Source organism: Mytilus galloprovincialis, chromosome 13, assembly GCF_965363235.1.
Source record: "Mytilus galloprovincialis chromosome 13, xbMytGall1.hap1.1, whole genome shotgun sequence".
Taxonomy (NCBI): Eukaryota; Metazoa; Mollusca; class Bivalvia; order Mytilida; family Mytilidae; genus Mytilus; species Mytilus galloprovincialis.
In genome coordinates, this window is record NC_134850.1 from 72,801,779 (window position 1) to 72,819,195 (window position 17,417).

General features: G+C 27.8%; 1 protein-coding gene across 3 annotated transcripts in view; it reads right to left on the minus strand.

Moving 5' to 3' along the window:
* LOC143056934 (centrosomal protein of 104 kDa-like) overlaps window positions 1-17,417 on the minus strand; it is a 67,686-nt gene that overhangs the window by 45,067 nt on the left and 5,202 nt on the right. For 2 of the 3 annotated variants that reach the window (XM_076230140.1, XM_076230144.1), the window contains exons 2-5: window positions 16,901-17,046; window positions 16,089-16,180; window positions 15,194-15,275; window positions 12,394-12,532 (exon numbers count right to left, since the gene is read on the minus strand). In XM_076230140.1, the coding sequence (XP_076086255.1) occupies window positions 12,394-12,532; window positions 15,194-15,275; window positions 16,089-16,180; window positions 16,901-17,013 (426 nt within the window). In that variant the 5' untranslated portion in view covers window positions 17,014-17,046. Of the gene's footprint in view, window positions 1-12,393; window positions 12,533-13,492; window positions 13,549-15,193; window positions 15,276-16,088; window positions 16,181-16,900; window positions 17,047-17,417 lie in introns of those variants that run through there. The other variant, XM_076230141.1, reaches the window with a different exon arrangement.

Below are 17,417 nucleotides of genomic sequence, written 5' to 3' on the forward strand. Positions count from 1 at the left end.
CTCCTATCACATTTATTGCTATAATTCCAACCTAAAATGTACAAGTATATTGTAGGCCTAAAACTCAATATGTTTCTCCTATCACATTTATTGCTATAATTCCAACCTAAAATGTACAAGTATATTGTAGGCCTAAAACTCAATATGTTTCTCCTATCACATTTATTGCTATAATTCCAACCTAAAAAGTACAAGTATATTGAAGGCTTAAAACTCAATATGTTTCTCCTATCACATTTATTGCTATAATTCCAACCTGAAAAATACAAGTATATTGAAGGCTTAAAACTCAATATGTTTCTCCTATCACATTTATTGCTATAATTCCAACCTGAAAAATACAAGTATATTGAAGGCCTAAAACTCAATATGTTTCTCCTATCACATTTATTGCTATAATTCCAACCTAAAATGTACAAGTATATTGTAGGCCTAAAACTCAATATGTTTCTCCTATCACATTTATTGCTATAATTCCAACCTAAAATGTACAAGTATATTGTAGGCCTAAAACTCAATATGTTTCTCCTATCACATTTATTGCTATAATTCCAACCTAAAAAATACAAGTATATTGAAGGCTTAAAACTCAATATGTTTCTCCTATCACATTTATTGCTATAATTCCAACCTAAAATGTACAAGTATATTGTAGGCCTAAAACTCAATATGTTTCTCCTATCACATTTATTGCTATAATTCCAACCTAAAATGTACAAGTATATTGTAGGCCTAAAACTCAATATGTTTCTCCTATCACATTTATTGCTATAATTCCAACCTAAAAAGTACAAGTATATTGAAGGCTTAAAACTCAATATGTTTCTCCTATCACATTTATTGCTATAATTCCAACCTGAAAAATACAAGTATATTGAAGGCTTAAAACTCAATATGTTTCTCCTATCACATTTATTGCTATAATTCCAACCTGAAAAATACAAGTATATTGAAGGCCTAAAACTCAATATGTTTCTCCTATCACATTTATTGCTATAATTCCAACCTAAAATGTACAAGTATATTGTAGGCCTAAAACTCAATATGTTTCTCCTATCACATTTATTGCTATAATTCCAACCTAAAATGTACAAGTATATTGTAGGCCTAAAACTCAATATGTTTCTCCTATCACATTTATTGCTATAATTCCAACCTAAAATGTACAAGTATATTGTAGGCCTAAAACTCAATATGTTTCTCCTATCACATTTATTGCTATAATTCCAACCTAAAAAGTACAAGTATATTGAAGGCTTAAAACTCAATATGTTTCTCCTATCACATTTATTGCTATAATTCCAACCTGAAAAATACAAGTATATTGAAGGCTTAAAACTCAATATGTTTCTCCTATCACATTTATTGCTATAATTCCAACCTGAAAAATACAAGTATATTGAAGGCCTAAAACTCAATATGTTTCTCCTATCACATTTATTGCTATAATTCCAACCTAAAATGTACAAGTATATTGTAGGCCTAAAACTCAATATGTTTCTCCTATCACATTTATTGCTATAATTCCAACCTAAAAAGTACAAGTATATTGAAGGCTTAAAACTCAATATGTTTCTCCTATCACATTTATTGCTATAATTCCAACCTGAAAAGTACAAGTATATTGAAGGCTTAAAACTCAATATGTTTCTCCTATCACATTTATTGCTATAATTCCAACCTGAAAAATACAAGTATATTGAAGGCTTAAAACTCAATATGTTTCTCCTATCACATTTATTGCTATAATTCCAACCTGAAAAATACAAGTATATTGAAGGCTTAAAACTCAATATGTTTCTCCTATCACATTTATTGCTATAATTCCAACCTGAAAAATACAAGTATATTGAAGGCTTAAAACTCAATATGTTTCTCCTATCACATTTATTGCTATAATTCCAACCTGAAAAATACAAGTATATTGAAGGCTTAAAACTCAATATGTTTCTCCTATCACATTTATTGCTATAATTCCAACCTGAAAAATACAAGTATATTGAAGGCTTAAAACTCAATATGTTTCTCCTATCACATTTATTGCTATAATTCCAACCTAAAATGTACAAGTATATTGTAGGCCTAAAACTCAATATGTTTCTCCTATCACATTTATTGCTATAATTCCAACCTAAAAAGTACAAGTATATTGAAGGCTTAAAACTCAATATGTTTCTCCTATCACATTTATTGCTATAATTCCAACCTGAAAAATACAAGTATATTGAAGGCTTAAAACTCAATATGTTTCTCCTATCACATTTATTGCTATAATTCCAACCTGAAAAATACAAGTATATTGAAGGCTTAAAACTCAATATGTTTCTCCTATCACATTTATTGCTATAATTCCAACCTGAAAAATACACGTATATTGAAGGCTTAAAACTCAATATGTTTCTCCTATCACATTTATTGCTATAATTCCAACCTGAAAAATACACGTATATTGAAGGCTTAAAACTCAATATGTTTCTCCTATCACATTTATTGCTATAATTCCAACCTGAAAAATACAAGTATATTGAAGGCCTAAAACTCAATATGTTTCTCCTATCACATTTATTGCTATAATTCCAACCTGAAAAATACAAGTATATTGAAGGCCTAAAACTCAATATGTTTCTCCTATCACATTTATTGCTATAATTCCAACCTGAAAAATACAAGTATATTGAAGGCCTAAAACTCAATATGTTTCTCCTATCACATTTATTGCTATAATTCCAACCTAAAATGTACAAGTATATTGTAGGCTTAAAACTCAATATGTTTCTCCTATCACATTTATTGCTATAATTCCAACCTGAAAAGTACAAGTATATTGAAGGCTTAAAACTCAATATGTTTCTCCTATCACATTTATTGCTATAATTCCAACCTGAAAAATGCAAGTACATTGAAGGCCTAAAACTCAATAGCAATCTTAAATTGTAAATAAGGTGTATAATAAGCTCCATACAAAACAGCAAATTCATTATAAATTGTTACTATGAATGTTGAGTTCCATATATAAATTTTTTTTTTTATATGATTTTTTTTCCACATTTGGAGCAGAATATACCCACTCTTGCAAAGCTACAGAAAATCAGCTTCATATTTTTGATGGAGTTTGTGTTGCTTAATTTTTCTATGTAGTGTGTTTTAGACAGTTTTTTGTCTTGCTTTTGTATTTTTTCATGAATACTCAGTTTGGTATAAATATCATTGATATCGTAAAATATCAGCCGCTCGACACAATGTTAAACTTTTTAGCTCTTTCACTACGCTCACTAGTTGAAAAGGTTCACATTGTGGCTCTCAGCTGATATTTTACGATATCAATATGTACATGGTGTAGAAAACCCAATAATCTGTACATACCTGATTATAAATATTATATTTGTTGATGTGGTTTTATTTAAGTTAACTTGCCTGATTATAAATATTATATTTGTTGATGTGGTTTTATTTAGGTTAACTTGCCTGATTATAAATATTATATTTGTTGATGTGGTTTTATTTAGGTTAACTTGCCTGATTATAGATATTATATTTGTTGATATGATTTTATTTAGGTTAACTTGCCTGATTATAAATATTATATTTGTTGATGATGTGGTTTTATTTAGGTTAACTTGCCTGATTATAAATATTATATTTGTTGATGATGTGGTTTTATTTAGGTTAACTTGCCTGAATATAAATATTATATTTGTTGATGTGGTTTTATTTAGGTTAACTTGCCAGATTATGAATATTATATTTGTTGATGTGGTTTTATTTAGGTTAACTTGCCTGATTATGAATATTATATTTGTTGATATGGTTTAATTTAGGATAACTTGCCTGATTATAAATATTATATTTGTTGTTGATGTGGTTTTATTTAGGTTAACTTGCCTGATTATAAATATTATATTTGTTGATGTGGTTTTATTTAGGTTAACTTGCCTGATTATGAATATTATATTTGTTGATGTGGTTTTATTTAGGTTAACTTGCCTGATTATAAATATTATATTTGTTGATGATGTGGTTTTATTTAGGTTAACTTGCCTGATTATAAATATTATATTTGTTGATGATGTGGTTTTATTTAGGTTAACTTGCCTGAATATAAATATTATATTTGTTGATGTGGTTTTATTTAGGTTAACTTGCCTGATTATGAATATTATATTTGTTGATGTGGTTTTATTTAGGTTAACTTGCCTGATTATGAATATTATATTTGTTGATGTGGTTTTATTTAGGTTAACTTGCCTGATTATAAATATTATATTTGTTGTTGATGTGGTTTTATTTAGGTTAACTTGCCTGATTATAAATATTATATTTGTTGATAAGGTTTAATTTAGGTTAATTTACCTGATTATAAATATTATATTTGTTGATGATGTGGTTTTATTTAGGTTAACTTGCCTGAATATAAATATTTTATTTGATGATGTGGTTTTATTTAGGTTAACTTGCCTGAATATAAATATTATATTTGATGATGTGGTTTTATTTAGGTTAACTTGCCTGATTATAAATATTACATTTGTTGATATGGTTTTATTTAGGTTAACTTGCCTGAATATAAATATTATATATGTTGATGTGGTTTTATTTAGGTTAACTTGCCTGATTATGAATATTATATTTGTTGATGTGGTTTTATTTAGGTTAACTTGCCTGATTATGAATATTATATTTGTTGATATGGTTTAATTTAGGTTAACTTGCCTGATTATAAATATTATATTTGTTGTTGATGTGGTTTTATTTAGGTTAACTTGCCTGATTATAAATATTATATTTGTTGATGTGGTTTTATTTAGGTTAACTTGCCTGATTATGAATATTATATTTGTTGATGTGGTTTTATTTAGGTTAACTTGCCTGATTATAAATATTATATTTGTTGATGATGTGGTTTTATTTAGGTTAACTTGCCTGATTATAAATATTATATTTGTTGATGATGTGGTTTTATTTAGGTTAACTTGCCTGAATATAAATATTATATTTGTTGATGTGGTTTTATTTAGGTTAACTTGCCTGATTATGAATATTATATTTGTTGATGTGGTTTTATTTAGGTTAACTTGCCTGATTATGAATATTATATTTGTTGATATGGTTTTATTTAGGTTAACTTGCCTGATTATAAATATTATATTTGTTGATGTGGTTTAATTTAGGTTAATTTACCTGATTATAAATATTATATTTGTTGATGATGTGGTTTTATTTAGGTTAACTTGCCTGAATATAAATATTATATTTGATGATGTGGTTTTATTTAGGTTAACTTGCCTGATTATGAATATTATATTTGTTGATGTGGTTTTATTTAGGTTAACTTGCCTGATTATAAATATTATATTTGTTGATGATGTGGTTTTATTTAGGTTAACTTGCCTGATTATAAATATTATATTTGTTGATGATGTGGTTTTATTTAGGTTAACTTGCCTGAATATAAATATTATATTTGTTGATGTGGTTTTATTTAGGTTAACTTGCCTGATTATAAATATTATATTTGTTGATGTGGTTTTATTTAGGTTAACTTGCCTGATTATGAATATTATATTTGTTGATGTGGTTTTATTTAGGTTAACTTGCCTGATTATAAATATTATATTTGTTGTTGATGTGGTTTTATTTAGGTTAACTTGCCTGATTATAAATATTATATTTGTTGATAAGGTTTAATTTAGGTTAATTTACCTGATTATAAATATTATATTTGTTGATGATGTGGTTTTATTTAGGTTAACTTGCCTGATTATAAATATTATATTTGATGATGTGGTTTTATTTAGGTTAACTTGCCTGAATATAAATATTATATTTGATGATGTGGTTTTATTTAGGTTAACTTGCCTGAATATAAATATTATATTTGATGATGTGGTTTTATTTAGGTTAACTTGCCTGATTATAAATATTACATTTGTTGATATGGTTTTATTTAGGTTAACTTGCCTGAATATAAATATTATATTTGTTGATGTGGTTTTATTTAGGTTAACTTGCCTGATTATGAATATTATATTTGTTGATGTGGTTTTATTTAGGTTAACTTGCCTGATTATGAATATTATATTTGTTGATATGGTTTAATTTAGGTTAACTTGCCTGATTATAAATATTATATTTGTTGTTGATGTGGTTTTATTTAGGTTAACTTGCCTGATTATAAATATTATATTTGTTGATGTGGTTTTATTTAGGTTAACTTGCCTGATTATGAATATTATATTTGTTGATGTGGTTTTATTTAGGTTAACTTGCCTGATTATAAATATTATATTTGTTGATGATGTGGTTTTATTTAGGTTAACTTGCCTGATTATAAATATTATATTTGTTGATGATGTGGTTTTATTTAGGTTAACTTGCCTGAATATAAATATTATATTTGTTGATGTGGTTTTATTTAGGTTAACTTGCCTGATTATGAATATTATATTTGTTGATGTGGTTTTATTTAGGTTAACTTGCCTGATTATGAATATTATATTTGTTGATATGGTTTTATTTAGGTTAACTTGCCTGATTATAAATATTATATTTGTTGATAAGGTTTAATTTAGGTTAATTTACCTGATTATAAATATTATATTTGTTGATGATGTGGTTTTATTTAGGTTAACTTGCCTGAATATAAATATTATATTTGATGATGTGGTTTTATTTAGGTTAACTTGCCTGATTATGAATATTATATTTGTTGATGTGGTTTTATTTAGGTTAACTTGCCTGATTATGAATATTATATTTGTTGATGATGTGGTTTTATTTAGGTTAACTTGCCTGATTATGAATATTATATTTGTTGATGATGTGGTTTTATTTAGGTTAACTTGCCTGAATATAAATATTATATTTGTTGATGTGGTTTTATTTAGGTTAACTTGCCTGATTATGAATATTATATTTGTTGATATGGTTTTATTTAGGTTAACTTGCCTGATTATAAATATTATATTTGTTGATGTGGTTTTATTTAGGTTAACTTGCCTGATTATGAATATTATATTTGTTGATGTGGTTTTATTTAGGTTAACTTGCCTGATTATGAATATTATATTTGTTGATATCGTTTTATTTAGGTTAACTTGCCTGATTATAAATATTATATTTGTTGATAAGGTTTAATTTAGGTTAATTTACCTGATTATAAATATTATATTTGTTGATGATGTGGTTTTATTTAGGTTAACTTGCCTGAATATAAATATTATATTTGATGATGTGGTTTTATTTAGGTTAACTTGCCTGATTATGAATATTATATTTGTTGATGTGGTTTTATTTAGGTTAACTTGCCTGATTATAAATATTATATTTGTTGATGATGTGGTTTTATTTAGGTTAACTTGCCTGATTATAAATATTATATTTGTTGATGATGTGGTTTTATTTAGGTTAACTTGCCTGAATATAAATATTATATTTGTTGATGTGGTTTTATTTAGGTTAACTTGCCTGATTATGAATATTATATTTGTTGATGTGGTTTTATTTAGGTTAACTTGCCTGATTATGAATATTATATTTGTTGATATGGTTTTATTTAGGTTAACTTGCCTGATTATAAATATTATATTTGTTGATAAGGTTTAATTTAGGTTAATTTACCTGATTATAAATATTATATTTGTTGATGATGTGGTTTTATTTAGGTTAACTTGCCTGATTATAAATATTATATTTGTTGATGATGTGGTTTTATTTAGGTTAACTTGCCTGAATATAAATATTATATTTGTTGATGTGGTTTTATTTAGGTTAACTTGCCTGATTATGAATATTATATTTGTTGATGTGGTTTTATTTAGGTTAACTTGCCTGATTATGAATATTATATTTGTTGATGTGGTTTTATTTAGGTTAACTTGCCTGATTATAAATATTATATTTGTTGTTGATGTGGTTTTATTTAGGTTAACTTGCCTCATTATAAATATTATATTTGTTGATAAGGTTTAATTTAGGTTAATTTACCTGATTATAAATATTATATTTGTTGATGATGTGGTTTTATTTAGGTTAACTTGCCTGAATATAAATATTATATTTGTTGATGATGTGGTTTTATTTAGGTTAACTTGCCTGAATATAAATATTATATTTACTGATGATGTGGTTTTATTTAGGTTAACTTGCCTGAATATAAATATTATATTTGTTGATATGGTTTTATTTAGGTTAACTTGCCTGATTATAAATATTATATTTGTTGATGATGTGGTTTTATTTAGGTTAACTTGCCTGAATATAAATATTATATTTGATGATGTGGTTTTATTTAGGTTAACTTGCCTGAATATAAATATTATATTTGATGATGTGGTTTTATTTAGGTTAACTTGCCTGATTATAAATATTATATTTGTTGATATGGTTTTATTTATGTTAACTTGCCTGATTATAAATATTATATTTGTTGATGTGGTTTTATTTAGGTTAACTTGCCTGATTATAGATATTATATTTGTTGATGTGGTTTTATTTAGGTTAATTTACCTGATTATAAATATTATATTTGTTGATGTGGCTTTATTTAGGTTAACTTGCCTGATTATAGATATTATATTTGTTGATATGGTTTAATTTAGGTTAACTTGCCTGATTATAAATATTATATTTGTTGATGTGGTTTTATTTAGGTTAACTTGCCTGAATATAAATATTATATTTGTTGATGTGGTTTTATTTAGGTTAACTTGCCTGATTATGAATATTATATTTGTTGATGTGGTTTTATTTAGGTTAACTTGCCTGATGTGGTTTTATTTAGGTTAACTTGCCTGATTATGAATATTATATTTGTTGATGTGGTTTTATTTAGGTTAACTTGCCTGATTATGAATATTATATTTGTTGATGTGGTTTTATTTAGGTTAACTTGCCTGATTATAAATATTATATTTGTTGATGTGGCTTTATTTAGGTTAACTTGCCTGATTATGAATATTATATTTGTTGATGTGGTTTTATTTAGGTTAACTTGCCTGATTATAAATATTATATTTGTTGATGTGGCCTTATTTAGGTTAACTTGCCTGATTATGAATATTATATTTGTTGATATGGTTTTATTTAGGTTAACTTGCCTGATTATAAATATTATATTTGTTGATAAGGTTTAATTTAGGTTAATTTACCTGATTATAAATATTATATTTGTTGATGATGTGGTTTTATTTAGGTTAACTTGCCTGAATATAAATATTATATTTGATGATGTGGTTTTATTTAGGTTAACTTGCCTGATTATGAATATTATATTTGTTGATGTGGTTTTATTTAGGTTAACTTGCCTGATTATAAATATTATATTTGTTGATGATGTGGTTTTATTTAGGTTAACTTGCCTGATTATAAATATTATATTTGTTGATGATGTGGTTTTATTTAGGTTAACTTGCCTGAATATAAATATTATATTTGTTGATGTGGTTTTATTTAGGTTAACTTGCCTGATTATGAATATTATATTTGTTGATGTGGTTTTATTTAGGTTAACTTGCCTGATGTGGTTTTATTTAGGTTAACTTGCCTGATTATGAATATTATATTTGTTGATGTGGTTTTATTTAGGTTAACTTGCCTGATTATAAATATTATATTTGTTGATGATGTGGTTTTATTTAGGTTAACTTGCCTGATTATAAATATTATATTTGTTGATGATGTGGTTTTATTTAGGTTAACTTGCCTGAATATAAATATTATATTTGTTGATGTGGTTTTATTTAGGTTAACTTGCCTGATTATGAATATTATATTTGTTGATGTGGTTTTATTTAGGTTAACTTGCCTGATTATGAATATTATATTTGTTGATATGGTTTTATTTAGGTTAACTTGCCTGATTATAAATATTATATTTGTTGATAAGGTTTAATTTAGGTTAATTTACCTGATTATAAATATTATATTTGTTGATGATGTGGTTTTATTTAGGTTAACTTGCCTGAATATAAATATTATATTTGTTGATGTGGTTTTATTTAGGTTAACTTGCCTGATTATAAATATTATATTTGTTGATGATGTGGTTTTATTTAGGTTAACTTGCCTGATTATAAATATTATATTTGTTGATGATGTGGTTTTATTTAGGTTAACTTGCCTGAATATAAATATTATATTTGTTGATGTGGTTTTATTTAGGTTAACTTGCCTGATTATGAATATTATATTTGTTGATGTGGTTTTATTTAGGTTAACTTGCCTGATTATGAATATTATATTTGTTGATGTGGTTTTATTTAGGTTAACTTGCCTGATTATAAATATTATATTTGTTGTTGATGTGGTTTTATTTAGGTTAACTTGCCTCATTATAAATATTATATTTGTTGATAAGGTTTAATTTAGGTTAATTTACCTGATTATAAATATTATATTTGTTGATGATGTGGTTTTATTTAGGTTAACTTGCCTGAATATAAATATTATATTTGTTGATGATGTGGTTTTATTTAGGTTAACTTGCCTGAATATAAATATTATATTTGTTGATGATGTGGTTTTATTTAGGTTAACTTGCCTGAATATAAATATTATATTTGTTGATATGGTTTTATTTAGGTTAACTTGCCTGAATATAAATATTATATTTGTTGATATGGTTTTATTTAGGTTAACTTGCCTGATTATAAATATTATATTTGTTGATGATGTGGTTTTATTTAGGTTAACTTGCCTGAATATAAATATTATATTTGATGATGTGGTTTTATTTAGGTTAACTTGCCTGAATATAAATATTATATTTGAAGATGTGGTTTTATTTAGGTTAACTTGCCTGATTATAAATATTATATTTGTTGATATGGTTTTATTTATGTTAACTTGCCTGATTATAAATATTATATTTGTTGATGTGGTTTTATTTAGGTTAACTTGCCTGATTATAGATATTATATTTGTTGATGTGGTTTTATTTAGGTTAATTTACCTGATTATAAATATTATATTTGTTGATGTGGCTTTATTTAGGTTAACTTGCCTGATTATAGATATTATATTTGTTGATATGGTTTAATTTAGGTTAACTTGCCTGATTATAAATATTATATTTGTTGATGTGGTTTTATTTAGGTTAACTTGCCTGATTATGAATATTATATTTGTTGATGTGGTTTTATTTAGGTTAACTTGCCTGATTATAAATATTATATTTGTTGATGTGGCTTTATTTAGGTTAACTTGCCTGATTATAAATATTATATTTGTTGATGATGTGGTTTTATTTAGGTTAACTTGCCTGATTATGAATATTATATTTGTTGATATGGTTTAATTTAGGTTAATTTACCTGATTATAGATATTATATTTGTTGATGTGGCTTTATTTAGGTTAACTTACCTGATTATAAATATTATATTTGTTGATGATGTGGTTTTATTTAGGTTAACTTGCCTGATTATGAATATTATATTTGTTGATATGGTTTAATTTAGGTTAATTTACCTGATTATAGATATTATATTTGTTGATGTGGCTTTATTTAGGTTAACTTGCCTGATTATAAATATTATATTTGTTGATGTGGTTTTATTTAGGTTAACTTGCCTGATTATAAATATTATATTTGTTGATGATGTGGTTTTATTTAGGTTAACTTGCCTGATTATAAATATTATATTTGTTGATGTGGTTTTATTTAGGTTAACTTGCCTGATTATAAATATTATATTTGTTGATGATGTGGTTTTATTTAGGTTAACTTGCCTGATTATGAATATTATATTTGTTGATATGGTTTAATTTAGGTTAATTTACCTGATTATAGATATTATATTTGTTGATGTGGCTTTATTTAGGTTAACTTGCCTGATTATAAATATTATATTTGTTGATGTGGTTTTATTTAGGTTAACTTGCCTGATTATAAATATTATATTTGTTGATGATGTGGTTTTATTTAGGTTAACTTGCCTGATTATAAATATTATATTTGTTGATGTGGTTTTATTTAGGTTAACTTGCCTGATTATAAATATTATATTTGTTGATGATGTGGTTTTATTTAGGTTAACTTGTCTGATTATAAATATTATATTTGTTGATGTGGTTTTATTTAGGTTAACTTGCCTGATTATAGATATTATATTTGTTGATGTGGTTTTATTTAGGTTAACTTGCCTAATTATAGATATTATATTTGTTGATATGGTTTTATTTAGGTTAACTTGCCTGTTATAAATATTATATTTGTTGATGTGGTTTTATTTAGGTTAACTTGCCTAATTATAGATATTATATTTGTTGATATGGTTTTATTTAGGTTAACTTGCCTGATTATAAATATTATATTTGTTGATATGGTTTTATTTAGGTTAACTTGCCTGATTATAAATATTATATTTGTTGATATGGTTTTATTTAGGTTAATTTACCTGATTATAAATATTATATTTGTTGATATGGTTTTTATGGATGTTGAGTTTCAGGTACAAACCCACAGCATCCACGTGTACAGACTTGAGTTCTCTGGCCTTAAATCCTGTCTTTTCATTGTCTGATAATGATACATATCTGTGGGAGAGAGAGAAAACATGACTGAAGATAACAAACATATCAGTTATTATTGCTATTTTACAAAAAATTTCCTTTCATCTTACTGACTGATAAATTTCTTTCTCAGCACAGTAGAATAATATGAAAAACAAGTAAAACTGCAAGCTACTGCTCACTGATGATACCCCCACCGAAATATTTTGGTAAACAGGAAGTTGTTGAGTAATTATGAATCTGAAAGCGCACCACACAGTATAACTGACTTATATAAACCCTGAAACCCAATTTCAGAATTCCTTGTCAAGTAGTTCCTAAGAAAAATGTGACTAAAATTTTCAATTTGGCTTTTATGTGTAAAATGATACAAGTGTTCGGTAAAGAGGAAGTTGTTGAGTGATGAATCTGTAAATGCATCACACAGTATAATAAACCCTTAAACCAAATTTCAAAAATCCTTGTCAAGTGGTTCCTGAGATAAATGTGACGAAAATATTCATTGACTGACTGACGCACTGACGGATGGATAGATGGACAGACAGAGGTAAAACAGTATACCCCCTATTTTCAAAGCGGTATAAATATAGTGGTTTTATACATATCTTTTAGTGTAAACTAGAAAATATACTAGTCTCTGTGCAATTTTTGTTCAATATACCCTTGGGTAAGGGCTGTGTTCAAATAGGTGTCCCTCTCCTCTCTTCAAAAGTTACTTTTAACATTAATTGATTAAATAACCCTTAGATATTGTCTTTGGCTCAAATGGGAAATGAGATGCATCCATCTAACATGATACACAATTCTTTACACAGAAGATAGAGGAAGGGGAAGTAATTCAGTTCATACCCCAGTCTTGTATATCTGTCATTCTCCAGATTAGAAGGGGAAGTAATTCAGTAGATACCCAAGTCTTGTATATCTGGCATTCTCCAGATTATGTGACTTATCAGATTATGTAAGGGGAGGTAATTCAGTACATACCCAAGTCTTGTATATCTGGCATTCTCCAGATTAGGTGACATATCTGATTAGGTAAGGGAAAGTAATTCAGTACATACCCAAGTCTTGTATATCTGGCATTCTCCAGATGAGGTGACATATCTGATTAGGTAAGGGGAAGTAATTCAGTACATACCGAAGTCATATATCTGGCATTCTCCAGATAAGGTGACATATCTGATTAGGTAAGGGGAAGTAATTCAGTACATACCCAAGTCTTGTATATCTGTCAATCTCCAGATAAGGTGACATATCTGATTAGGTAAGGGGAAGTAATTCAGTACATACCCAAGTCTTGTATATCTGTCAATCTCCAGATTAGGTGACATATCAGTTTAGAAGGGGAAGTAATTCAGTACATACCAAAGTCTTGTATATCTGGCATTCTCCAGATTAGGTGACATATCTGATTAGGTAAGGGGAAGTAATTCAGTACATATCCAAGTCTTTTATATCTGGCATTCTCCAGATTAGGTGACATATCTGATTAGGTAAGGGGAAGTAATTCAGTACATACCCAAGTCTTGTATATCTGGCATCCTCCAGATTAGGTGACATATCTGATTAGGTAAGGGGAAGTAATTCAGTACATACCCAAGTCTTGTCTATCTTGCATTTTCCAGATTAGGTGACATATCAGATTAGGTAAGGGGAAGTAATTCAGTACATACCCAAGTCTTATATATGACATTCTCCAGATTAGGTGACACATTAGATTAGGTAAGGGGAAGTAATTCAGTACATACCCAAGTCTTGTATATCTGTCAATCTCCAGATTAGGTGACATATCTGATTAGATAAGGGAAAGTAATTCAGTACATACCACATTCTTGTATATCTGGCATTCTCCAGATTACTTGACATATCTGATTAGGTAAGGGGAAGTAATTCAGTACAGACCACAGTCTTGTATATCTGGCATTCTCCAGATTAGGTGACATATCTGATTAGGTAAAGGGGAAGTAATTCAGTACATACCCAAGTCTTGTATATGGTGTAACACCACTAATTCGGGCCCGGCCTGAAAGCACATACTAGAAAGTAGTACATATTTAACACAAAATAGTTCCTACGCATGAGTGTTACTTTCAAAATATGTAGAATATTTAGGTATTTTTGGTATCAAATGAAAGCTGAAGGACTGGTGATCATTGTTAAACACTTTTGGACTTTTGATTTTAAATATTGAAAAAACTGCACTAAATGTTAAAAAGAGGGTAAATTTTGTCTGTTTGTCAGATCTGAAGTACCTGTCTTGGTACATCCGAAGTTCCAGGAACCAGTTCTTTCTTATATGCCACTTAAGGTATGTTGATTTTTTCAGTACAAGACTCCATAAAGTGTTGCTTTGAAATGCAATGATTGCCACTTTATTTGAACTTAGAATAAAAGAGGTGTGCCTGCTTGAAACAGAGGAATTTAACATAGAAAGCAATGGGACCATGAATTAGTGGTGTACTTCCATATCTGGCATTCTCCAGATTAGGTGACGTATCTGATTATGTAAGGGGAAGTAATTCAGTACACACCCAAGTCTTGTATATCTGGCATTCTCCAGATTAGTTGACATATCTGATTAGGTAAGGGGAAGTAATTCAGTACATACCCAAGTTTTGTATATCTGGCATTCTCCAGATTAGTTGACATATCTGATTAGGTAAGGGGAAGTAATTCAGTACTTACCCAAGTCTTGTATATCTGGCATTCTCCAGATTAGGTGACATATCTTCTGGGACATCACCAACAAAAAATTCTATCTTGGTTGCTGAAAAGATATTTAATTAATATATATATATATATACGCATGAGTTCGAATCCTGGAGAGGGAAGAACATTAATTTGTGCGTAAGCAAATAAACAGATCTAACATAGTTCGGCTGATAAGACGAGTTGCATAAAATTGAGAATGGAAATGGGGAATGTGTCATAGAGACAACAACCCGACCATAGAAAAAACAACAGCAGAAGGTCATCAACAGGTCTTCAATGTAGCGAGAAATTCCCGTACCCGGAGGCGTCCTTCAGCTGGCCCCTATACTAGTTCAGTTATAATGAACGCCATACAAATTTCCAAATTGTACACAAGAAACTAAAATTAAAATAATACAAGACTAACAAAGGCCAGAGGCTCCTGACTTGGGACAGGCGAAAAATGCAGCGGGGTTAAACATGTTATATATAAATATATAACTTAAAAAGTTTATGTTCTCTTTTGTACTTGTCTTGGTTGTTTGGCAAAAGTGGTCATATTATACAGTTAATTAGTGCTATTTGAGAACAATACTTCAATTATTTATCTTTAAATCATCATAGCTAAGTCACAATCAAGTTGTCCTTTAACATATTTTATCTTTATAGTAACGAAACAGAAATTCAAGACAGCAGAAAGATATATTTTATCTTTACAGTACCGAAACAGAAACTCAAGACAGCAGAAAATTACTTTGCTTTTTCTGCCTATTTTTTGGATACAGAGAAAATATCGATCCATGTATGAGTAGAATTTATAACTATTTAAAAACATGTTTCCATTTGATGAGGTTAAAAGTTAAACCAGAACAATGATTTAAAGCCTCACCTATAAGATACTGGTGAGAGAGAATTTGTATTTTGCGTAAACGACATCGTTGGTCCAACTGTAGCACAATGTCTTGTGGGTACAAACAATATCTGAAACAATTTAAAAGATAATTAAAACATCAGATTAGTTTATTAAAAAGTTGAACTGTTAGATACTTTCAAATTATGATAAACCTGATGTAAGTATTTGGGTGACAGGTAGTTGATAAGTGAAAGGAGTGAAAATGGGAAAATAATCACAAGTTGAAGCATGCCCACATAAAGATTAATACCAAATTGATGGTAGCAGTGAATCATGGTTACTTAAAAAACATTTAGAAAAAGAATGTGTCCCCAGTACACAGATGCCCCATCCGCACTATCATTTTCTATGCTCAGTGGACCGTGAAAATGGTGGAAAATCTCTAATTTGGCATTAAAATTAAAAAGATCATATCTTAAAGAACATGTACATGTGTACTAAGTTTCAAGTTGATTGGACTTCAACTTTAACCTGAGGCGGGACAGACGGACGAACAAATTGGACGAATGCAGACCAGAAAACATAATGCCCATGGGGCATTAAAAATGATGAAATTTCACAGACTTACGGATGAACATACAGGGGTAAATCAGTTTTCCACCCTCTTTTAGGAATGGGGTATACTTATTATAAAGAGTGGAGGTCAAATTTTATACAAGTTACATAAATCATCATTGTGATAGATCAATCATTCAACATATTATAAAAACAGGCAAACTTCATAATCATGATAATGGGGCAAATCAAATAGCATTAAAAACTTAATTTAAACGTGCTATATTAATTACCTTGATGCCTGCCATCCCTTGGTTAAAGGACTATGGTAATTAAGTTCTGATGCTCGGTAACTTTCGTCCTGTCCAGAGGCATGAATCACTCGGAATGGTAACTTTCTAGGCATATTGTTTCATTCCAATATCAAATATATAGAAGTCTGAAAATTAAATATTTATATATATTTACAAATATATCATATATATCTATAATATACATAGTAATTAATTTGTTCACAAATTTATGAATAGGTTTCATCAGTACTTAATCATATTTTGGGGGGATTGTCTTTAATTAAATAAGTAACTAATTTTGTAATCAAATGACAAAGGTAAGTGATCTACATTGTAGATATTTAAAAGTAGTTGATAAAAAATAATATGCTCTGTGTGAACTTACAAACCTTGTTTACAGAATCATGGCCAACAAAGCAAACATTTTACACATACACAAATGTATGTATACCACTATGATAGTCAAATGTAAGTCACAATGTTCACAAACTCTGGGATGTTAAATTGTAAATAATAA